Here is a 23,251-nt window from a genome sequence, read left to right as displayed (position 1 = left end):
CTGCTTTATATCGTCATTGAGACACTTAACTAGTTCCTTGTTTTCTTGCCTGCATTTTCCCCCTGTCCTTAAATAAACTACCCCTAGCCATGTACTTTTAGCGGTAATTGTACCTGATACCCATTCTTTGCAAGTTGACTTTATTCTTTGCCAATTTGGTCCTTGATGTATCAGCATATCTACCCCTCCTCCCTTCTTCTCCGTTGTTGTTCTGTTGCTCCCTTCCCCAGACGTCGCCATCAACAAACGGTGGATCTTCTAGATCCCTGAGATGTGTCTCGCATAGCGCGTATACACCTACTTCGTCGTCCTTTAACTGCTGTTCTATTTCTGACAACTTCGCTCTTTCTACCACCTTGCATGTTTATGTACCTGGTCCTGGTGTTAAATTTCTTTCTAGTAGTTTTCTTCCTGGACCTCCTATTGGTCATTTTGTTGGGCTCAGCTGCCATTGTTACACTTTCTACTTCGCTTCTACCTACCCCTACGCTCTGAGCCGCAGTGGACCACCTAAAAAGCTACTGCCCGGCCTGCCAGGCGCCACCCGATTTCGGCTCCTAGCCTTCCATTAAAGTGGATGCCATCTCGCGTAAAGCCACCGCCAAAGCCTGCTCTATGCACTTCCCTGTTTATGTCTGCCACTTCAAAGCCTTTCTCCTGGCTTAACTTCCTTATCTCCCGATTAACAGCCACAACGTCCTTGGCAATTTCTCCGTTTCGTCCTTGCACTTCCGGCACTGTGCACACCACGATCCGGACTTGCTGTGCTATCGCCCTTAAATCGTCAACTCCCTCCGCTAATCTTTCCACTACTTTTGCGGCTTCACTATTCAGGACGTCATTTAGCCCCGATGCTACCACTACCAAATTGCGCTCTGCAACATACATAGAAAGTTCGCTTTTTGTCTCTCTAAGTACTGCGTCCATTGTCCTGCCTGGGAATGCCCCGACTGCTACCCGCTTATCACCCTTTACACGCTCCATTATAGTTCTTTTGCACCTACTCATACTTTAGTCACCACCGATAAGCACTAGGCTATTCCCTTCCTCCATCCTAACTTCCGGATTATTATGCCGCCTCTTATCTGTGACTGCGACCTCATTCCTGGAAGTTAGCTTGTTCCCCTTCTCTCCATCTCCTCCAGTCTTCCTATCTGCCACGTGTGCGTAGCTGTTCCTGTCTGAACCTGCCTGACATAATTCCTTATCGCTGTCCATGCCGGCGCAGGCCCATCCACGTGGCTGACGCTGGAATGTCCGCCAATGTGGCTTCGCTTGGCGGTGCCAGCCATTTTTGACTCCAACACTTGACTAAGCTGTTCTTGAAGTTCCCGCTTCTCTGCCCTCTCTACCTGCAGCTCTTTTTCTAGGGCATCCATACGTAGCGCTAGGCTGGTGTTCGCTTCGTCAGCCCTGCCCAGGCGTGCACTTAATACGCAGCATTTGCACATAAAATCCGCGCCTTCGGCCTCTTCTACAGATTCGAACCGCGTTTCCTTCAAATTCACCGACGCCTCACACTCCTTGCATTTAACCTTCAGTTGCTTGACCATCTTAGCACCACTCTATTATTACTACCATAAAATGCTAGAAAAGAAAAGAACCACTTGCAACCACGTGATCAAATAAAATTCTGCCTACCGTTTACTGCCGTCAGCACACCGCTGTGGCACCGTATGTTACCCACCAGCCAATTTAATTGCACATCTTCGAACGCTTTTTCCTTTGCTTAATATTTTCGAACTTTAAACACAATGCTGCTTGGCAAAATAAAATATTAGTTATTTTCATTGTTGCTTATTTCTTATTACAAAAAGTTCAGCAGACGGCCCCACGAATGCTCTCGGGGCGCCGCCCTGCTGTAATTGGCTGATTCCTCTTTGCGTCACGTGGTGACGTCTCATCGTTTCATCATTTTGACGTCACTGTCAATAACTTTTGACAGAATTTGTCACAGTTGCGTAATCTGGCCCCTGAATGCCTACCGTTTCGGGGGATGCGACGAATCACACGCTGCCTGTGCTGTTCCATCGGCGCACTTGCAGCGTCTTGAGGGACGGAAAGCTGCTTGCAACGACTGACGAAGCCGAGACACTGTAAACGGGCGCCTGCATGGTTCCGGACTCCTTGTGGTGCAGTTGAAGCTGAACAGAGCTACACTGGCTACGGAGACGCAACAGCTTGCTGACAGCAGTCGAATTGGGTGACGCGACTGGTCGGCAGCGGTAGCGGTCGCATGCCGCGTCGGCTCTGTCAACGATCGCTGTTATTTGCGATCCATCAACTTTTTCCCCAAGCAAGCCTGGCACCATCGTCTCCGGCAACCTAAGCGGCATCCGTGGACACCACAATTGGCAAGTTGGGCAGTATTTTGGCCGATTTTCGGTGTCCTAATTGAAGACTTGTCACGCCGCTGCGGCGTAAAGCCTAACGGTGGCAAGGCCTGCGCCGGCCGCGTGCGGGATTTTTCCGGCTATGGCGGCCCCAGGCCAAATCACCGGCTACGATCCAACCTCCCTAAGGATCGTAAACATGGAAACTGCGCAGATTGGGAAGCGTCTTCCCAGCGAAGAAGAATATATTCGAGATATGGTCCGCGTATGGCGCGGACGGAAGAAGAAGACGACCTCCAGGAACGCCGACGCGGACGCCGCCCAGCAACGGGTGGCGGGCCGCTCTGCGCATGCGCAGAGCGAGCACGCGCCGCGCGCAGCCTTGAAACAAGCCAAACAGCCCCGGTGGCGGCCGCAGCACACGCCCCGCATCGGGAAAGAAGACATTATCGTGGTGCTGAAGCCACGAGAAACCATCGACCTGAAGGCAACCTTAGGTCCTGGTCAAGCCAGCGCTGCCATTCGCAGCATCCTCGGGGACGCGGTAAGTGCGGGACATGCCCGCACTTTCCCGTGAGGCCCGTGTGGGATCAAAACGTTCTTGTGTGTACACTCCAATCTGTGGACGCAGCGGAGAAGGAACTATACAATTCAGGAACTAGAAGCCAAACAGGCCGGGCCGTCTGAGCCCATGCAGCTGGAACGTTGAGCCAGAGGATAGCGATAACGGTTCGTCCGTATCATCTTGCCTCGCTAGCGTCTCGCGGCGGACAGCGGACACGGTGGTCGATTCGGCCTCCATTGGCGCTGGTCGCTTCGAGGCCCTGGAGCTTAGAGCCGAGCAGTTGGAGGAGACGGTGGCAGCCCTCCGGAAACAAATCATGATTGCGGTCCGCCAATCCTTTCACGATATCTTCAGGTCCGCATTTGCTGAAATGCTTCCCTACATTATGGCCCAGGTTACTGACTCTGTCCTTAAGGCGGTGCAGCCCTGGGTTAGCTCCCAAATAAAAAATACTGTCTACTGCGACCCTCCGCAGCTAAAGCGTAAAACAACTTCCCACCAGGCAGCGGAATAAAGCGGTTCCGGCCCGCTGGCCGCGGCGTCAGTGCATCCCCTGGCTGGGGCTGCGCCGGCCCCCGGACCGAGTGGGTACCCAGCACCGCAAAAAAACTAAAACATCAATATGGCTGGCCAACCTTAACGGCCAGCTAACAAATTAGACCAATTCGAGATCGTTCAATGGAACTGCAGCGGCTTCAGAGCCTGGACGAAACGGTCACCCCTCCAGCTCTACCTGCAGTACCTCGGTGGAATGCCGGCGCTTCTTGCTGAGCCCGGTAATGATGCTAAATTCTGTGGATATAGCTCGTTGCAGGGGGGCTCCTCGACCTGCATTATGGTGCATAAGACGTACACTGCGATCCAGGTCCATCTTGAGCTAGAAATTGAGCAGGAATACACGATGATCAGGGTTCTGCCTCTCAGGCGCCGCGACCCGTCAATACATGTTGTACTCAACGTATACTGTCCCCCTCATAAGCCGCGCGTTACTTTCAACGAAATTTTTTCTATCGCGCACTCAAATTGGCAGACAAGGAACCCCTGGTGATCGCTGGGGATTTTAACACCCCCCGCTGGCGGAGCTCATCTCCACCCTTCGTCTTACGTTGCTCACGGACCCGACTTGTGCCACACGTGTGGGCAACTCGGTGACCCGTGACACGTGCCCTCGCTTATCCCATGTTAGGAACACTAGTGACACCACCTGGGAGAATCTGGGGGATTCCCTGGGCAGCAACCACTGCCTTCTCCGCATCACGCTTTTGACGAAGGAAGCCCGCGAAAATAGGGGACAGGCCAAATTGACCAATTGGCAGCAATTTCGAACTCATGACATTCCTCCCGTACTATTTTCCGACTGCTATGCGCAGTGGACAACGCAGGTCACCATTGCAACATACAGAAACAACATACGCAAACACTCAACACCAACGACGAGGTCCCCACAGTGGATAATCACCTCCTGCATCTGTGGGTGGCGCGCCGGAGCTTAACAAGACGATGGAAGAAGCAGAAGACGAATCGCAAGCTTAGAGCTCGCAGTGCGCAACTTACCTCAGTGTCCCAGGTCAGCAGCCCTTTACGGTAGCTAATGCATATTTCCCGTCTGGTGTGCGTGACACTCGGCCCCTTGGCTCACTCATGTCTAGTAGCCGATATCAGGTTCTGTTAGTTGGAGACTTCAATTCGCACCATGTGACGTGGGGGTTTAAAACAGACAGCTTTGGTTCAAGACTATTTGATTGGGCTTCTGACAACAACTTGATCTGCTACAATTCCTGATTGCCTACGTTTGTTCGGAGTCAATGCCGCTCTGCCTTGGATTTAACTTTTTCCTCCCCAGGAGTCTCTGTTATGTCTTGGGCGCCTGTTGACTGTGCAACAAACAGTGATCATCTACCGATTAGTTTCAAGTTTGCGTGTAAATTAACTCTTCCTGAGCGACATCAGCGCACATTAATAATTTACAGTTGTTTTAAAGGCAAGCTAAAATCAGCTCTCCAAATCACTTCAGACCCTTGCGCTGAGACAAGTGCCGAAAGCAAGGCTACACATCTATGTTCAGTACTGGACCATGCAAGGCAAAAGTCTGAATTTTTGGTTAAGAGAACCAAGGGGTGCAATCGCGAACAATTGGTGGAATGCTTAGTGCACGCGTGCATATAGACGACGGAAAGCAGCTTGGAAGAAACTTCTTATCAATGCCAAAAAAATTGGTTGGGTTATAAGTATGTTGCAGCAACATTTAAGAGCACTGTCGCCCGTGAAGAAAAAGAGTATAATACAAATCATTATAATTTCCTTTCCCAATCAGGAAATAAACGAGCTTTGTTTAATTTCATGAGGCGCAAAAAAGTGATTCCACCGGCTGTCAACATTGAATCCCTCGTTCAGTCCCCTGCTGACATCGCAAATGCCTTACAGGATATTGCGTGTGGCCTAGAGCTTCGCTTTACATCTGCTCTACCTTCTCCTGCTATATTCACATGCACCTCAAGTAATTTCACTGAAGTCTCTATGCCTGAGCTGTCGCAAATTGTTCTGCGCTTATCCCCAGCGGCTCCTGGCCCCAATAAGGTCACTTCATCTATGATCAAAATTTTGTTCAATGAATCTCCTGCAGACCTGTTGGCACTAGTTAACCATTCCATTAAAGGTCCTTGGATACCTCATGAGTGGCGTCTTGCTGAAATAGTTCCATTGCTTAAAAAGCAAGGGGAGGGCTTTACTTTATACAACATACGCCCTATTTCATTAGCATCGAACCTAGTGAAATTGGTGGAAAGGGTCCTTCTCAGCCGTGTCATGTCATTCATTACGGAAAATGCTATCTTGAATCCATGTCACATTGGTTTCAGGCCGGGTTGTTCAATTTGGTGTGCTGATACTGACCTAGAGAATCGTATTAAATTAGCTCGCAATAGAAAACAGTTTGCTGCGCTTGTCACCTTGGATGTCAGTAAAGCATAAGACAGCGTTGAGCACTCGACTCTGTTACTAAGATTACAGGAACTGGACTTCCCAAGGTATTTTGTAGCCTGGATTTGTTTTTTTTTGGAAAATGGAGAATTTTATTGCTGCCGAAATGGTGTTTCCTCAAGGAGATTTCAACAGACAAGAGGTGTACCGCAAGGATCAGTTCTCTCTCCTGTTCTTGTACATTGTGCTAAGCTCAATTCCATGCATTCAAAATGAGAAAACTGGTGTACGCCGACGATATTGCATTTTTTGCATCAGCAGGTGACATTCACACTCTTTATCGAACCCCGCAAAATACCTCAATGTTCATGACAACTGGTTAGGAAGAATTCATCTGTCCCTCAATGTGAAGAAATGCGCATTGTTAGTATGTCCGGTTTCTGTTCCCGTAAATATCTGCCTGGTCTATAGAAATAACATAATTCCTCAAGTTCAGACGGTGAAGTATCTCGGAGTAATATACGATTCTACTCTATCCTGGCGGCCACACATTGAGCAAGTTTCTGCAAAAGGATTTCGGACCATTGGCATCCTGCGCAGGCTTTGTAGTGCTAGGTCAGGCATGAGAAGGTATACACTTCTTGTATCGTCTTCATGTCGACTGGGTTGACCGACGAGACCAGCATGAGCCCAGTGCCACGTACGGCACGAATCCCGCAAGCTCTATTGCGCGCTCGCTTTTATACACAGAAAAGGGGCAACGCCCCTTCGGCTTAACAGCTTGTCGCTCGAAGCCGGACGCGATACGATATACTTCTGATGATTTATAAAATGTACGTCCGCCCAGTTTTGGAGTTCGGGTGTGTTTTATTCTCAGGAGCTCCTGCCTATAAACTTCGCCCTCTTGTGCTCTTGGAGCGTGAGGCGTTGCGCCTTTGTCTGGGGCTTCCAAAATATGTCGCCAATGCTGTTCTACACCTTGAGGCGCGAATCTCATCGTTATCAGCTAGGTTTCGCGTTTTAACAGTTCAAACTTTTTAAAATTGTGCGACTCACCTCTTCACGCCTCCAGTATAATATTTCTTAGTCAACCTTCCGCCTTTTTTAGTGCCACCTGGTCTCGTTTTCATACTCCGCAGATATGTTACGTGCAGTCCCTCCTTGATCCCATAAACATTCATTTCACAGATGTCCGCCAAATTTATAACAACTCATCATCTGTCCAGATTAAATTCGATGACATTTTCTCATCGAATGCAAAGCTGCAGCCTTCCCGCTTCTTCAGGTCTGTTGCAGGACCACCTAATCTGCTTTCCCTCTCATGTTCTTATTGCTACCGATGCCTCGCAGGATCGCGAAAAGGCAGGTGTGAGAATTTTTTCGCCTTCACTGGGTTGGTCTTTTTCTCTCCGTCTTCCTGACCTCACTCCAATTTATCTGGTTGAATTATTAGCAGTAATCTTAGCCTTACGAAAATTAGAAACTACCGTTTCCCAGGTCCTGGTTATGACGGACTCTCCGTCCATTTGCTCTCCATTATCTTCACCCACACAGCCTCGGGCATTACGCCTCTTTAAGTTCCTGATTCCGTTCCATCTAAATTCGGTAAGGTTGCTTTGGGTACCAGGTCACATGGACTTTCACTTAAATGAGGTTGCAGATTCCTTAGCAAGAGCCTCTCTCTGCGGCCCAATTGTTGCTGTCCTGACAACGTGTGCATATACAGCTGCGGTGAGGTTTCGCAGCTACACAATATTACAGGAATTTGCTGCCTCGGCTGTTGCATAATCTCCCGAATATCAGCATCTTCTGCATCCTTGGAGTAGCAAAGACTGGCGCTCGCGCAGACTAGAGGTCTCTGTCACGCGTTTGCGTTGCCAGGTTCCCCTTCTAAATTTCTACCTACACAGATCTGGCCTGGCGGCTTCCCTACTGTGCCCTTTTTGGGGCGAACCTGAGGCAACAAATCACTTCCTGCTGTTCTGCCGCCGCTTCTCTCATTTGAGGAAGCATCTTTTACAATTTCCATTTCATCAACTGGGTTTGCCTGTGTTACCCGAGGTTGTTCTTTCCATTGGCGCTTCTTTGCTTGGACGAAGCGACAGGAGTGTGCGCTTTGCTGTGCAAAATTTCCTTCAAGAAACGCAGCGACTCCCATTCTAATTCCTTTTTCCCGCTCTTAGTCAGTACGACATTGAAACACTACAGGCATTGCATACTATTATGCACATTAAGCCATTGTCCCATCCTCGATCCCCAAGTTAACAGGATCTCTGTCCTTGCGTCTTCCAATCTATCAGCCTACATACTATTACCACTCCTTTTCCCGTCAAAACTTTCCTGTATCCAGCAGTTAACCGCCTGTGTCTTGGCCACTCCCCCGTAGTGGGTATGTGCCAGCAACGCCTGAGGCCTTCCTTCCTTACGGAGCAGGCTGCGGCATATGCTGCACAACTCGCAGACTCCAATTGGATAGAACTCTGCAACTCTGCCGCGCGTCAGATGAGCTCGAGGGGGACTTGGCGTCTCTTTCGCAGCCTCATCGACCCTCCTCAAACGAAAGAGGAGACACAAAAATAGCCCCGGCGGGCTCTGCGCGGGTGCCAAGGTAAGATGGTGCAACTTGCGGACACTGTACGACAGGTATCTCTACCGCACAGATGACCCGGTTGGGCCCGAGTACGCGTACTCCGGCAAGCCAAATCAAGATTTAGACGCCCCTTTTGCGTTGCATGAACTTAAGGCGGCCCTGGCTAAAATGCACCGAGGTACGGCACCGAGTCGGGATCGCATAACAGTGAAACTGTTGGCGAACTTCTGGGACTCGGCCTACCTCCATTTTCTACAATACATAAATCAGATATGGGATGGGCGTCCATTCCCTTCCGAATGGAAAACTTCGCTTGTAACTTTCAGCCCCAAAACAGGTAAAGCCGTGAATGAGGATAACCTGAGACCCATCTCACTGACCTCGTGTGTTGGAAAGCTCATAGATACGATGGTACGGGATCGCCTCTCTCAGATCCATATGGGGAGGGTAAGGGCCTCTTTGCAGACACTATGTTCGGATTCCGCCCGCACATGTCTGCACAGGATGTCCTCCTCCAGCTAGGCAGGGACATAATACGTACGACCCACAGCCAAGCAACAAAATGACACGGCCATCCTCGCCTTCGTTCTTAAAGGAGCCTTTGATAATGTTAAACACAGTAGCATACTGTCTAACCTGAACACCACCGACTGCGGGGCGAAAGTCTGCGTATATCAGAGACTTGCTCTCTGCGCGTCAGGCACTCCTACGGATCGAGGATCAGAATATGACCCGTACACTATGGGTACAAGGGGTATACCACAGGGGGCTGTGTTACCACCGCTCTGTTTCAACGTCGCCATGATGCACCTCCCTGGCCAACTGGACCAGGTGGAGGGCATAAAACGCGCTATACGCAGACGATATTACAATCTGGACCACCGAGGGGAGCCTTGGGGAGATGGAGGACCGCCTTCAGCAGGACGCCTCCATAGTCGATGCGTATGCTGCCGACTGTGGTCTTCAATGTGCTCCCGCAAAATCAGAGCTTCTTCATGTCAGGGCAAATCACAAAAACAACACGTGTCTACACATCTCTCTGACGGGCGGTCCCATCAGAGAAGTGACAGAGCTCCGGATCCTGGGTCTGTTCATGAGTAACAGGCTAAGGCCGGACTCTGCTATATCGAAACTTAAGCGTATAGGCGAACAGGTAGGGCGCACAATCCACCGCGTTTCCAACAAGCGGGATGGTCTACGGGGCAGGGACGCGCTACGGCTCGCCCATGCCTTCGTGACCAGTCGTATCCTCTACGCCGTGCCGTACCTTCGCACCGCCAAACAGGAAGACGAGCGCATTGACGCCATCATCAGGAAGGTGACGAACCGAGCACTGGGCCTCCCGGTGGCTACCTCCAACGCCAAACGGAAGGCGTTGGGGGTGCTAAACTCCTGTCAGGAATTGCGGAAAGCCCACCTCGCGAACCAATATACGCGGCTCTCACAGACGGCTCCTGGACGCCGACTGCTAGACCGCTTACATATTCAACACATATACATACCAGAGGGGACGGATAACATCCCAGTGCTGTGGCGCCATATGTTCTGGGTGGATTCGCTTTCGCGTAACATGGACACGACTTCACACGAAGGCAGACGACAAGCGTGGGCTCGCGCGCTTGAGAGGCAATATGGATCGAAAAAGGGCGTCTACTACGTGGACATCACAGGGCCGTCGCCCATGGGATTCTACACATGGGATTCTAAGGCGGAGGAGCGAACATTGCTGCGCCTGCAGACAGGAACTCTTCTCTGGCCTGCCACAGTTAAACACTTCGATCCGAACACAGATGGGCGTTGACCGCACTGTGGAGAGATCTGTGATATCTTTCGCATGGTTTAGCAATGTACTCAGAATCCTTACCTTCCCCCTACCCCTACCTGAGAGGCATGAGAGACTGCCCTCCTCAACTCCACCACACTCGAGTCCCAAAGCGGGCGCGAGATGGGGCCTCGTCGTGCGGTGTCCCGGACTAAGGATACCGACCACGCAGCGGGGTCTTCTGATCCCAAACTCTCGTTTACGCCTTAAACAAGTTTTTCACCACCACCACCACCAGTCGGAGTGGAACAGTTGTAGAGAGAGACAGAAAAACTTTATTGAAGTCTCTTAAGAGATTGGCGGTTCGGTCTTCGTCCTCATCGCTGTCGACGCTTGACCTCTTTCAGCAAGGTTGGGCCCCTATTCCAGGGCTCCACTGAGCCTAGCTGCTTCGCTTGCGTGCTGCGCTAGTGCCCTTTGAGCAGTGAGCTCGCAGCTGGTGAGCCGGCTCTCCCATTGCTCCGCACTCTGGGCTTTGTGTTGGTGGAATGCGTAGCTGCGTTCGCACTGCCAGGTGATATGGTATAGCGTGGGGGTTGCCCCGCACCACGGGCATGTGTCCCTGAATTGTGTAGGGTACATTTTGTGTAGGATGTGTAAGTTAAAGAAAGTTCCCGTTTCCAGCCTCCGCCAGTTCACTGCTTCTTGCTGTGTTAGAGACTTATGCGGAACACTTTACACGCGTGAACTATGTGACGCGTGCCGCGAGCGTGGCAAAGAAGGTAGACGATCACAGAAAAAGCGAAAGCGACAAAGAAGTTTAAATAACAAATCTTTTCTCTCGGTGAAGGAAGTCGCCTGTGGCTGTACAAACTCCACTCGACACGTCTATTACAGATAATCAAGCAAGGTTAAGAGAAGTGATTTCATTTTGACCGCCCATAGTTAACGTGATAGCGGCGCGTGTGCCCAACATGGGGAATTTTCCGTTCATCTGGCGGGAAACGGCATGCGCGCACGGAGGGTTTGTTACGAATGAAGATGAAGCTGCTATCGGCACGCCGCTCGCAGCGCTACCGTCTCCGTGAGTCCATGCAGGAAAGAAAATATATTTTGATCCTTCATGCCCTGAACAGGTCAAACCGGTTCGACGTTCTCCTCTCTGCGAGAGATAATAATCATGATAGCAGAAGCAGTGCAGTGATGAGCAGTGCATCATGATGAGGAATGCAGTGAGGAAGGCGGGGGAAGAGGGAGTGAAAGTAGAAAGAGAGATGATGATGATGACGAAGACGTTTATTGAAAACCAAAAATGGCTTGAGCTACGGTGATCGGATCCCTAGTTTGGGACACCGTTGGTAAAAGCCGCTGCCCGTGCTCTTTCGACGAGGGCTCGTTCTTACTCCAGGTCGAAGCTGGACAGAGCCGCTTCCCAGCCATAGCTACCACGTTCACTGACTTATTATGTAAATACTGATATTTTTCTGACAATCCAGTACCATATCATATAAGTTTGCCTTCCAGCCACAAAATTTGCACTGCGCCGAAAAGCAGTTGGGCTCAATGGCGGGAAGCGTAACTATATTACTAAACGACATAGTTTGTAGCCGTCGGAGGTGATCCACTTCTGGTTTATTAAGACCCGTAGCGGGCCTCGGGAGTGTCTACCTCTTATGAGGCAAATGCTGTGGTATATCTGAGTATGTTGTTAAAGGAGAGGAGGAGCCTAAATCACTGAGATAGGAGGTAGAACCATTCCGGGGAAGAAAAACTTGTGTCGAAGCATGTGCACGCTCGTTTTCTTCAACTCCCTGGTGAGGCTGGTACCCATATCAGCTCCTTCTGTGCAGGTGGAGTACAGCATCGACTCGCAATTTTGCAGGCCAGCGACGTGATTCTGCAACGCATATAATTTCTATAAGCCGCCTGGGAATCTGTAATAATGTACCTTGATGCAGAGTGCGTCGTGGCTATAGGGCTATCGCCACTTCTTACGTAGCCAATGTTTTCCCGTTGCGAACTGAAAGCCCGTCTGCAACCTGAATTTGGTAAACCACTGACATTGTAGATATCGCCTTCTGAAAACCCGCAGTGTCCACCAAAGAAGGCTCCTCCTCCTCTTGAATAGCACTCGTTCATCTTCTTGCTCCTCGCCCCTCGTCTCGCATGATGATACTCCGAATGCATGTTTTTTTGAGAACCGGAAGCAGTAAGGAGTTTGCTCCTCTACAACCAAGGTATATCTTGTCTCCCAGACACTTGTTGTGGAACGCAAATGTTTAACTCCTCCATGCCCCTGAGGCCCGTCTTGGTTGTGGCCAATCGCATTACCTGGCTTGTAAGATGCGAGCTAATCAATTCATCAGTAGTATTGTGTACCCCCAGTTGCAACAGACGCTCCGTAGATGCTTTCATGGGTAGCCCGAGCGCCTTCTTATAAGCCGTTCGAATCATGACGTCCAGGTGGTTCAGATCGCTATTTGTTATCAGAACGTACGGGGCCACGCACACTGTCCTGCAGATGAAAAAGCCCTGTATTAGCCTAAGCGTGTCCTTTTCTTGCATACCGCTCTTCGTGGTTGTGATTCGAGATATCATACGGATGCTTTGCTCGCACACTGTTCGGAGCTTGGCGAAGAGAGAGGAAAGTTGAATAAACATGAAAAAAATTCAGTTGCGATCACACCATATGATGCGACAAATCTGCATTAGCAGTCATGGTTGTAACCAAATAGCGTTAAGGGACACGTGCCGTTCGTTAAAGGGACACAGAGGAGAAATTAAAGTTTGCTTGTATCGATAGAATACCAGCTCCTGATCACAAAAAAGCCGCTCTTACTGAAAACAAAGCTCTTGTAAGGTAGAAAATAGCAAGAACCAAAATACAAGTATCGCCCCCACAGGCCAATCTCGCAAGTACAAACGTGGTGATATCATAGGACAAGAGACGCCACCTTGGAGTAATTTTCCTTCCTACATAAAGCGCGAAGCTGACAAAGGAAGGTTGCGCGGTTCAATATTCAAGTAAGTTTTGTGTTAAAACCGATAGTGCACTTTTATCACACAAGGAAGGCAGACAAAAGACAACCTGAATGTTGGAAGCAAAGAAAACCGATGCTTGGCGGCGCCACAGGCGGCTAGGAGAGTTTCGATTTGTTATGGCGCTTCGCGTCTATGAGCTCTGCGTGCTCCATGGTTTTTGTTTTTGACGCGCCTCGATATACAAGCGCCGAACAGCAGAGAAACTCCAAGTGCCGCTTCAAGGGCTAGTTAACCTTTGAAGGAGCCTGTTAAGGCTGGTCAAATGATCGCCACGGTCGATGAAAAACTATTATGGCACGATGGACGGTGATCGTACAAGGCAGTTCGCAGTATAAAGAGCACTTGTGTCTTCGCACGCACGCCCGGCGAAACATTCCCGGCTGTGCCAGGGACAAGGTACAAGAAGAGTTCATTCACTAGATGCGCCATTATTGATGGTTATAACTTGAGCCGTCGTGGCGGAGTAGCAGCGTCTCCGTCTCCGCCCAGGTTCGATTCCGAGCCTCGGCACAGGATTTTTGTTTTTATTCAGGGAAAGGGCAGGGTTTTTTTATTCAGTGGGTGGGCGGGGGGTTTAGGTGGCTCCATGCATAGTTGCGCCACCGAATACACTGGTTAGCGGTTAAGCGCAGGTTCTGTTTAGGCGCGTTCATGCTCCGGCGTAACGCGCGCGCGCCCGCTGCATGCGACGTCACGTCGGCCAAAGCGAGACCCTCTATACTCCAACTGCGCTTGACAGCCGACGCGTTCGGCGGCTTCGGCGCACTCTGACCACACTGGCGGAGACTTGGAGCATGTCTCTATTTCGCGCCGAGTGCGCCAGCCACCGCCGGCCCGGCCAGACTGATACGGCTCCGCGGCGAGGTGCGCGTTGTGACGTAATAGCTTTGGCAGTTGGGCGAAACTGTTCTTTTCGAGCTCTCGGCTAATTTAATCCATTCACAGTACACATCTGAAGGTACATGCAAGTCGGCGAGAGAGCCCGATCCTGTGGACCCGGTGGATCTAGCGGAAGCCGTTGAAGCGTCGTGCGTCGGCTTTAGTTTCCAGCCGCCAACTTTAACCGCAACCACCCTTGAGCACTCATCCGTTTTTTGTGGCAAAAAAATAAATAAATAAATTGGCCCTTTCAACCGTAAGAAACCTCGACTCCGCCTGCTGCACCGTGCAGCCGCGCCGTTCAAGGAATCACAATCCGTTGGCCCCAAAGCACCGGCCAGCCTCCGATAGGCGCAACGCGCCGACCTTGTCCTCGCCCCTCGCGACTCCCCGCATTGGGGTTATGATATTTAGTTTGCAACGGCTGCTCACGGCGGAAGGGGAAAACGACCCGCCGGCGCCTAACCTAACAGTGCTCCCTCGAAAGCATCGCACGCTCTGTGGGGCTGAGGTCGCTGAAATGCAGGCCGGAGTTTTTGCGAGAACTGCGTCGTCGGGTTCGGGAACGGGATCCATCGTAACGCTGGCCAGACGCCTGTGCAAACGTAAACGAAACGACAGTAGCGACCCCCGATAGATGCCTTCAACGTGCGGCGGCGGCAGCCTTAATTTCGGCAGCTGCTAGACCGCACCACTAGCTACCAGAAATCACGGAGTCTGCGTTTACGTCACGTTTCACGTCACTCGGTCCTATGACGTCATAAGAGTCCTCCGTGACATCATAAGAGCTCTCGAGTTTGAATCGGAGCGGCGGGAAAAACTTTCAACTTCGAACCAGATTTCTTTGAAATAAATGCATCTTTCGCTCCCGGACAAGCGGCAACAAAGCCATGAAATGCCGAACTATCAGATTTCGCTAACAAGAAAATTTTGATAGAGTTCTCCTCAGTGTCCCTTTAAGGGTCACCTGCCCCTTCGGCCTGCTATAGATATTCGCCGAGGCTGGCGTCTCGATTCAAAGGCGCGCGGCTACACGCCAGCGATGTGACGTAATTCACTAGTTATGCAAAGGACGCCGAGACGTCACGCAGGCGAGGAGGAGGTGACAGAACTAAAATAAATGCACACAAAATATTTGCACCCTCCACTGCCAAATCACTGATCTGGAAGTGGAGGGCGTTAATATTTTGTGGGCATTATTTTTCTGCTCTGCCACTTCAAGGAAGGAAGGAAGGAAGGCCTCAGACGTTGCTGGCACATACCACTTCTACACATACTCTGCCACTTCCTCTTCGCCTTCGAGGCGTCTCTTCGTCTTTTGCGTCGCTCGTGAGTGACGTCACATCGCTCGCGTGTAGCCGCGCGCCTTTGAATCGAGGCACCAGCCTCGCCGACCGCTGTGGCTTGCCGGCTGCATCTCTATCTCCACTGCTCCTGCGTCGTCCAGTGCTTCGCGAGGAGCCGGGAGCCACGTTCCCGCAGACCACCGCGTCGCTCCTGACCGTCAGGTTTCCTGCGCTGACCGAGATGGAAGCCAGCCCCGGGTCCCCAAAAGAACGCATGGGCTCTAGTGTGTCACCCGAAGTGGTAAGCCAGGTTATCATCCAACCCCCATCGGCAATCTTATTATGGACGCGACAGTGCCTAATGGTAGCCCGGTGCGTAGTTTAGCTGCGGGAGACGAGGAAAGGAAGCAGTCGCGTCCTTCCGATCGGGACTGCCTGTTGTGTGCAGTCACTAAGCAACAAGCTAATATTCCAGTAGTTGTTTGGACATCGACATGACTGGCTTTCACTTTGGTGCAAGTGCAGTTTTGAACACAGTATTGAACCCAGTCAGCTACACGCTCTATTTTCTGCCCATTCAGGCACGCTCGGCCTAATTACCAGATCAACATTGGGCGCTGCGGTATGTACAGCGAAGGTCAAAGGCGACAGCGTATATATATCCGACGAAGGTAGACTTGTCGGTATCGAGACTATGACTGGACAATATATTACACCATACCGATGTTGATACCATCTGTGACTGGTATCCAGTCACCTTACTGATTGGGATATAATTTCAGTGGTCTTTGTCCTTACGGCTCAGCATTGTGAAGATCAATTCCAAATTGCCAAATACCGATTAAAGTACCGACGCCTAGGACTGGTCATTGTCGCTCACTGACTATACGCGTGGATTTTGCTGCCGTCAAGCCACTCTGCATTTCGTTCAATGTTCAATTGTAAGCCTACCGCGCTTGTGGAAATCTATGGGACCCAACACCTGGTTTGGTAGGGCAACAGCTGTGGCAGAATAGCGTGAGTGGCCACGAGAGAACGCGACCTTTAAGCGCACTGAGCGACGAACCCGCCGTGTTGTCCCTGCTGCAGAGCCACGTCTCGAACCGGACGCGGCGACTCTACATTCAGCTGGGTACCGAGAACACCATCCATGTATGCTGGCCGTGCAAAGTCAGTTTCAAGCTTCCTAGCAAATTCATCGCCCACCGACTGTACAAGCATGGTATTCACGGCACCCCCCGCCGCCACAAAGTGGAATGCCCCATCTGCCACCGCAAATACAAGAACCAAACCATCATGACCCAGCACATGGGCTTCCACATGGGGGAGCGGCAGTGCTTCATGTGTGGCGCACAGTTCGCCAGCCTCCGCTCTGCCATAATACACAAGCGTCTTCATCGCAACGGCGGCCGCTTCCAGTGCGGTTTCTGCAGGGAGGCGTTCGCTCATAAGGGCGACCAGGAGGAACACCTGCGCCTGGATCACGCCCAGCAGCAGTAGCCAAAGGGTCCGCGTGCTTTTACCAGCTTGTAGCGAGCGCGGGCAGCGAGACCAGGCTCGACACCACGTCACAGGTCGCAGCTGAAGCTCTCGGAGTTCTCACCTGTGGCTCGGAGTCAAATGTTCGCGCTAAAATAAACATGGTCTCCTTTTTTTGAAAGCTGAGGCTTCTATAGTTTTTGTAGCTCTTCGCGAATCCGTGTGTCCAGCCGACCGAATCAGCAGGCTGAATGCCACAAACATCTGGCGAGTGAGATTTTTCAGTCTGTACTAGGAACGAAATGCTCACCGTAGATGATTTTGTCCTTTTTGAGAGAAGTGGTTCAAAATTAAGGCCGCAGCCCTCTACTAAGGGGTCTCGTAAACCCCATGTGTAACTTCATGACGTTAAACCCACTACAATCACTGAGCAATATACAGCGTTCAAGTCATGCCCAGCTTTCCTGGACATCAGCTAGCGTATCTCTTGGCCACCAGTAGCGAACATCGCGTCACTCAGTGGAAATATTTAAACTTGTAATTATGAGTAAGCGAGAGTGCCAAGATATTGTGCGTGAATATGGTGATAATCGTGGCTGATTCTTATTCCTCGCAGCAAAATTTGACCTATAAACTGCTTTCTACGCTAACGATATTTCCGACGGCCATAGGAAATTAATTTGATGCGCCGAACATTCGAAATTCCCGCAGTGGTTTTGATTGTTCAGAGCCACGCATAATGTGGTCGCAGCCGTATAAAGTTGACGCGTTTTTCCAGATTTCTTGGGCTTGCTAATTGGAAATATCTTTCACTACTGCTAATGCCGCTGCTGTTCACCGTTGTTGGCCTTTCCATCCGTAAACTTTTGGTAATCCCAGAAGACAGCGATGCGCTACTCGCCGCTTTTAATGTAGCACACCAATAGTTGGTTGTCGGTGCACACTGGCAGCCGAGGGGTAGCAGACGAAATCATCTGGTTCGTCCGAGCCTAATGCTCAATCGATGAACTACTAGCGAGCAGTGCGTTCTGTATATGAGCCCAGCGTGAAAAAAAGGCTACTAAATGAGGCGGCATCTCTGGATTCGCGCGGTGCCTCCCAAGCGCTTCGCCGAAGACGGAATTTAATGACAGACTGATAAGCGTGCGCATGTCACTGCTGCACACATTAAAAACGAAGCCACTGCCCTAACACAGCAAAGATGCTTGATGAAGACGAACGTATGAGTTCCGGCCGAACCACTTACGCATGACGCTCACATGCAGAGCCAGTCTTGTCATCAGGAAAGCAAAAGTGAGACAGGATGTGCAAGTTCGTAATTTCCCTGACAACGAACAGCTCGCTGCGAGCCCAGCTGATATTTTTTCAATGTGATGTTTCGGTTTTCCACTGAGCGGCACTTTTTATTTATTTATTTATTTATTTATTTATTCATTTATTCAAATACCTTAAAGGCCCTCCGGGGAGGGTATTACAGAAGGCAGACACACGAAGCACTTTGACACATTTTGCTCGAAACAGAAAAGAGAGAGAAAAAATAGACATCATTTTGATTGGTTTGGTTTGGTTTATGGGGGTTTAACGTCCCAAAGCGACTCAGGCTATGAGAGACGCCGTAGTGAAGGGCTCCGGAAATTTCGACCACCTGGGGTTCTTTAACGTGCACTGACATCGCACAGTACACGGGCCTCTAGAATTTTGCCTCCATCGAAATTCGACCGCCGCGGCCGGGATCGAACCCGCGTCTTTCGGGCCAGCCGCCGAGCGCCATAACCACTCAGCCACCGCGGCGGCTAGACATCATTTTGAAGTACAGTAATAAACAATAACAACAACACTATAGCGCAAATAGAAAGCGTAAAATTCCAACAGTTGGGATTAAGATTACAAAAACAACGCAGAAAGGAAAAAAAAGAATGGAAAAGGAACATCTGGAAGAAGGTAGTAGTATTCGAAAGAAGGTTTACTAAGATGAAGTAAACTAACAAAATAAGAATTACTAACTCTATAAAAGTAAAGTGGTGCACAGGTGCGTAACATTCTGATGTGAGTATGCAGCATTTAGTGAAATTTGTCTGGGTGAACTTCGGTAGCAATATCTGATGGTAGGTTATTCAAGTCACTTATGGTTCTACGTATGAATTATTGCGCGTAAAGTGATGACTGACAGACTGGGCGATTGACTTTGTAAGGATGATCACGGCGAGGGAAGATGTGGCAAGGTGGCTGAAAGAAGTCGTCATGCAAAACGTCGTGGTGATAAAGCTTGTGAAACAGAGACAGTTGAACGTGTTTTCGTCGTAGTGATAGTGGATCTAATCCGGTACAATTTTTTAAAGATTTGACACTGGTGTACGGGGAATAGTCCGAAAAAATGAAGCGAACAGCACGGCTTTGCAGGGATTCAATGTTGCGTATGATGTAATCCTGGCTCGGGTCCAAGATTACACATGCATATTCAATTTTAGGTCTGATTAAGGTGGTGTATGCGAGCTTTTTTATGTGTGAGGGTGCTTTCCTTAGTTTGTGTTTCAGGATTCCGAGTGAGCGATAAGCAGTTGCAAGAGTAACGTTGATGTGATGGTGCCTTGTTAGATCCGTTTGAAAATTTACTCCTAGGTATTATGTGGTAGTAAGCTAGACAATATTGTTATCTATAAAATATGAGCTTAGAATGCAGGAATAGGAACGTGTAAATGGCATGCACTTAGTTTTGGTATGGTTTAGGGTCATTTGCCAATCAGAACACCACACATTAATCGCGTTTAGGTCTGATTGCAACGCTTGTTGGTCAGTTTCAGTAGTAATTTTACGGTAAATAACAGTCATTGGCGAACAGTCTTACACGGGACGAGATGCAGTTAGGAAAATCATTAATATATATTAGAAAAAGCAAAGGACCAAGCACGCTCCCTTGTGGAACGCCGGACGTGACTGGAATAAAAGAGGATTGTAGTGGTTTATATTTGTGAACTATGCTCGGAATGACAAAAAAATCTTTTATCCATAAAATAACTTGTGCGTCAATGTTAAGATGTTTTAGTTTCTTTAGTAGCCTGTGGTGAGGAACGCGGTCAAAAGCTTTGGAAAAATCCAGGAATATGGCTTCCACCTGGTTGCCGACGTCAATACAGGATAGCAACTCATTAGTAAATCCCGCTAACTGCTCATCGCATGAATATCCCTTGCGAAAGCCGTGCTGGTATTTGAAGATTATGTTATGCTCTTCTAGGTATGTTATGATTTGCGAATGTATTATATGCTCCAGTATAGTTAACAGACGACACTAGTTAATGAAATGGGTCGGTAGTTAAGAGGGGATGTGCGATCGCCAGATTTAAAAATTGGTATGAGCTTGGCTCTGTGCCAGTCATTAGGAATCCGGCCGGATGACAATGACAGTGAAAAAAGTGCACATAAGATTACCGAAATGCTTTGTGATGTGCTTTTTAACAACTTGTTGTTGAAGCCAACGTGGTCAGATGCAGACGACATTTTGCGATTATTAAGTAGTGATATGATACCGGACTCGCTGATAGTAATCTGTTGCATAATCACATCTGAAAGTGTACCTATGTTTGGGCATGAAGAGACGCCCTCGCGGGTGAACACAGATGAAAATGCGTTGTTTAATATCTGTGCGCACTCTGACTCGGGAACAGTGGCGCCTGTGTGGCCAGTAAGCGTAATTTCAGGATGACTGCTGGGGTTTACTACGTGCCAAAATTTTTGAGGGTTGCTAGTCAGCATAGATGCTAGGTCATGGTTAAAAAAGTGTCGACGAGAGGATTTAAGCAAGGCCTGGTATTCCTTGTCGCACTGCTTGTATTTATGCCACGATTATGTATGATTGCTCTTGACGGCTTGCCTGTATAATCGCTTTTTTTTTTTTAAACGTCGAAGTTGCTTGTTAAACCATGGTGCAGAACTGTTACTCCTGATTGTTATGGTGGGTATATACTTATCAACAAGGGCGGAGAATACATTTTTGAACGCAGTCCAGTTTTCTGCAACTGTACGGGACGAGAAGCTAGTTAGAAAAACGTCAGCAAAGACAGATAGTTCAGCATTCATTCCATCGAAGTTAGCTTTGCTATAGGATTTAATTTTCTTCATAGTCACCTTCCTACCTCTCTCTGAACAAACAATGTTTCCAGTAATGATGTCATGATCGGAGAGCCCATCAATATAACTGATGTTGGTGCAAATGTCAGGAACATTAGTAAGTATTAGATCAAGTATGCTGGAGCATGTGGGAGTGCGCCGTGTCGGTTACATGATGAGTTGAGATAAAGAAAAATCTAAATATGACTGAAGAAATGCGTTTGATTCTCTTTCACTCGCCGCGACAGATAGTGTAGCCCAATTAATATTTATTTATTTTTATTTATTTACAGATACCTTACAGGCCTCCGGAGAGGCATTGTGTAAGGGGGTCAAATACAGAAGGTCGTGCAAATTAGGTTAGAAATCAAAAAACATAGTAAAGTACAGCAAAACAAAAAACAGGAGAGTTCAGATACGATATCGCAATTCACAAAAAGAGATAAGTAAAAAAACAACTATGCTTCACGCAACAAAAATAGGAGAAACGCACGAAAAGTTACATAAAAGCAAAAGAAAGTATATCAGGCATACATGAGGAAAGCTGCGCATCAACAGAACCAAAGAGGCAATAGTCTCAAGCAGCTTAAAACGAAGTTATATGCATCTTGAGTATATAAATGACGTGCTAAGCGTTACCAACGAAGTGCTTGAGTAGATGTTTGCGAAAGGTGTCATGATTACCCTGCAGAGCGATGCAGTCCGGAAGATCGTTCCAGAGACGGATGGCACGCGGGAGTGACGAGAAGTTGAAAGCATGTGTGTTGCCATAAATGCGGGCATAGCTGTAGTTATTATGTAATGTATGTGATAAGAAGGAGGGACGTTGTAGATGTGCAGGCGGTGAATCAGTGACATGGACGTATTTGTCAAAGATAGATAAAAGGGCAATGTCACGACAAATTTGCAACAGATGGGTCGAAATTTCGGTCTTTAGTTGGAATACAGTGGAATGATAATTGTAATTTTGCGAAATGAAACGACAAGCCCTATTCTGGACAGCTTCCAACTTCTTCTCTATTAGATATTTCTGATGAGGTGACCAGATGGATGAAGCGTACTCTAGCTGCGGTATGAAAGAAGTAATGTAGGCTTTATTACGCACGTGAGGGGTAGTGCATTTCATGTTACGGCGAAGGAAACCTAGTGACCGGGAAGCATTAGCGAAAATGGTGTTTATGTGTTCAGCCTAAGAAAGGTTTGGTGAAAGGTGGACGCCTAGATACTTATACTGCGTAGTCCGAGCCAATGTATCGTTATTAATGAAGTGCAAGGTGGTCGTTAGTACTTTTTATTGGTCGATAAATAATGCAGTCGTCAGAAAATATGCCTATCCAAGATGACATGCTTACTGGCAGGTCATTAATATAAATTAAGAAGAGCAATGGACCAAGGACGCTTCCTTGCGGCACGTCCGATGTAACGTCGGAGAGAGGAGAGGAATAATTATTAACAACGGTGAACTGCTAGCGATTAGAAAAGAAAATTACGGACCCATGACAGAGTTAAAGAATCTGATTTGAGCGCAGAAAGTTTAGATATTAGTCGGCAATGTGCTACCGACCAAATGCTTTGGCAAAGTCTAAAAAGATGCAATCAGTTTGTAAGTTACTGTTCATGTTGAAATGTACGTCGGTTGTAAACTCAAATAACTGCGTCTCTCAGGAAAAGCCTTTTCTGAAACCATGCTGCTTAGTGAAAAAAAGATTAGTTTCCAGGTTATATTAGATGTGTGATGCGAAAATGCGTTCAAGCACCTTGCAACAGATGCAGGTAAGTGGGATGGGCCGGTAGTTTCCGTGCGAGTGCTTGTTGCCACTTTTGAAAACCGGTACAACCTTTCCTATTTTCCAATCGGAGGGGAGCTCACCTGTAGATATGAAGTAAGATGATGCTGGAGACAGACATGGTATTTTTAGTATTTGTGAATGAATTTCATCAACACCAGTGGAAGAGGATACATTGAGGTTATTTATCAGGTGTACTATGCCATCGAGTGTAATGTCAACTGGTGCCATGTAGGGGTAACCAACATCTGGTACATACGAGATGTTAGAATTATCCTCTTCGGTGAAAACAGATGCGAAAAACGAGTTAAATGCTTTACGACAGTCAGCATCGGAGTACGGGGTGTTGTTAACGTCATGTATTGAGATATCATTACCGACGCTATTCTGACATTGTTTTCCAGAACTTGCTTGGATTATTCTTAAGTAGCGCAGGAAGGTCTTGTGAAAAATATTTTTTTGCATCACAAAGGGCGGAACAATATAGGTTTAGGTATGTTCTATA

General features: G+C 48.6%; 1 protein-coding gene across 1 annotated transcript; it reads left to right on the top strand.

Annotated features, from left to right (window-relative positions):
* The first annotated feature begins 2,589 nt into the window (after positions 1-2,589).
* On the top strand, positions 2,590-17,036 carry LOC144115680 (uncharacterized). The gene is made up of 4 exons (XM_077650151.1): positions 2,590-2,877; positions 8,355-8,425; positions 15,449-15,677; positions 16,466-17,036. The coding sequence occupies exons 1-4, from the start codon at positions 2,590-2,592 to the stop codon at positions 16,874-16,876; spliced, it is 999 nt and encodes a 332-aa protein (XP_077506277.1). The 3' UTR covers positions 16,877-17,036.
* The last annotated feature ends 6,215 nt before the right edge of the window (positions 17,037-23,251 follow it).

This window comes from Amblyomma americanum, chromosome 1 (assembly GCF_052857255.1).
Source record: "Amblyomma americanum isolate KBUSLIRL-KWMA chromosome 1, ASM5285725v1, whole genome shotgun sequence".
Classification (NCBI taxonomy): Eukaryota; Metazoa; Arthropoda; class Arachnida; order Ixodida; family Ixodidae; genus Amblyomma; species Amblyomma americanum.
Note: the sequence above shows the minus strand (reverse complement) of the source record. Positions and strands in the feature narration are given on the sequence as shown.

Excerpts from the sequence above, each read along its gene's own strand:
- LOC144115680 (XM_077650151.1), top strand. The coding sequence starts at position 2,590 with ATGGTCCGCGTATGGCGCGGACGGAAGAAGAAGACGACCTCCAGGAAC. Across the intron at positions 2,878-8,354 it reads GCAGCATCCTCGGGGACGCG|CCTCATCGACCCTCCTCAAA; the intron begins GTAAGTGCGGGA and ends TCTCTTTCGCAG. Across the intron at positions 15,678-16,465 it reads CTAGTGTGTCACCCGAAGTG|AGCCACGTCTCGAACCGGAC; the intron begins GTAAGCCAGGTT and ends TCCCTGCTGCAG.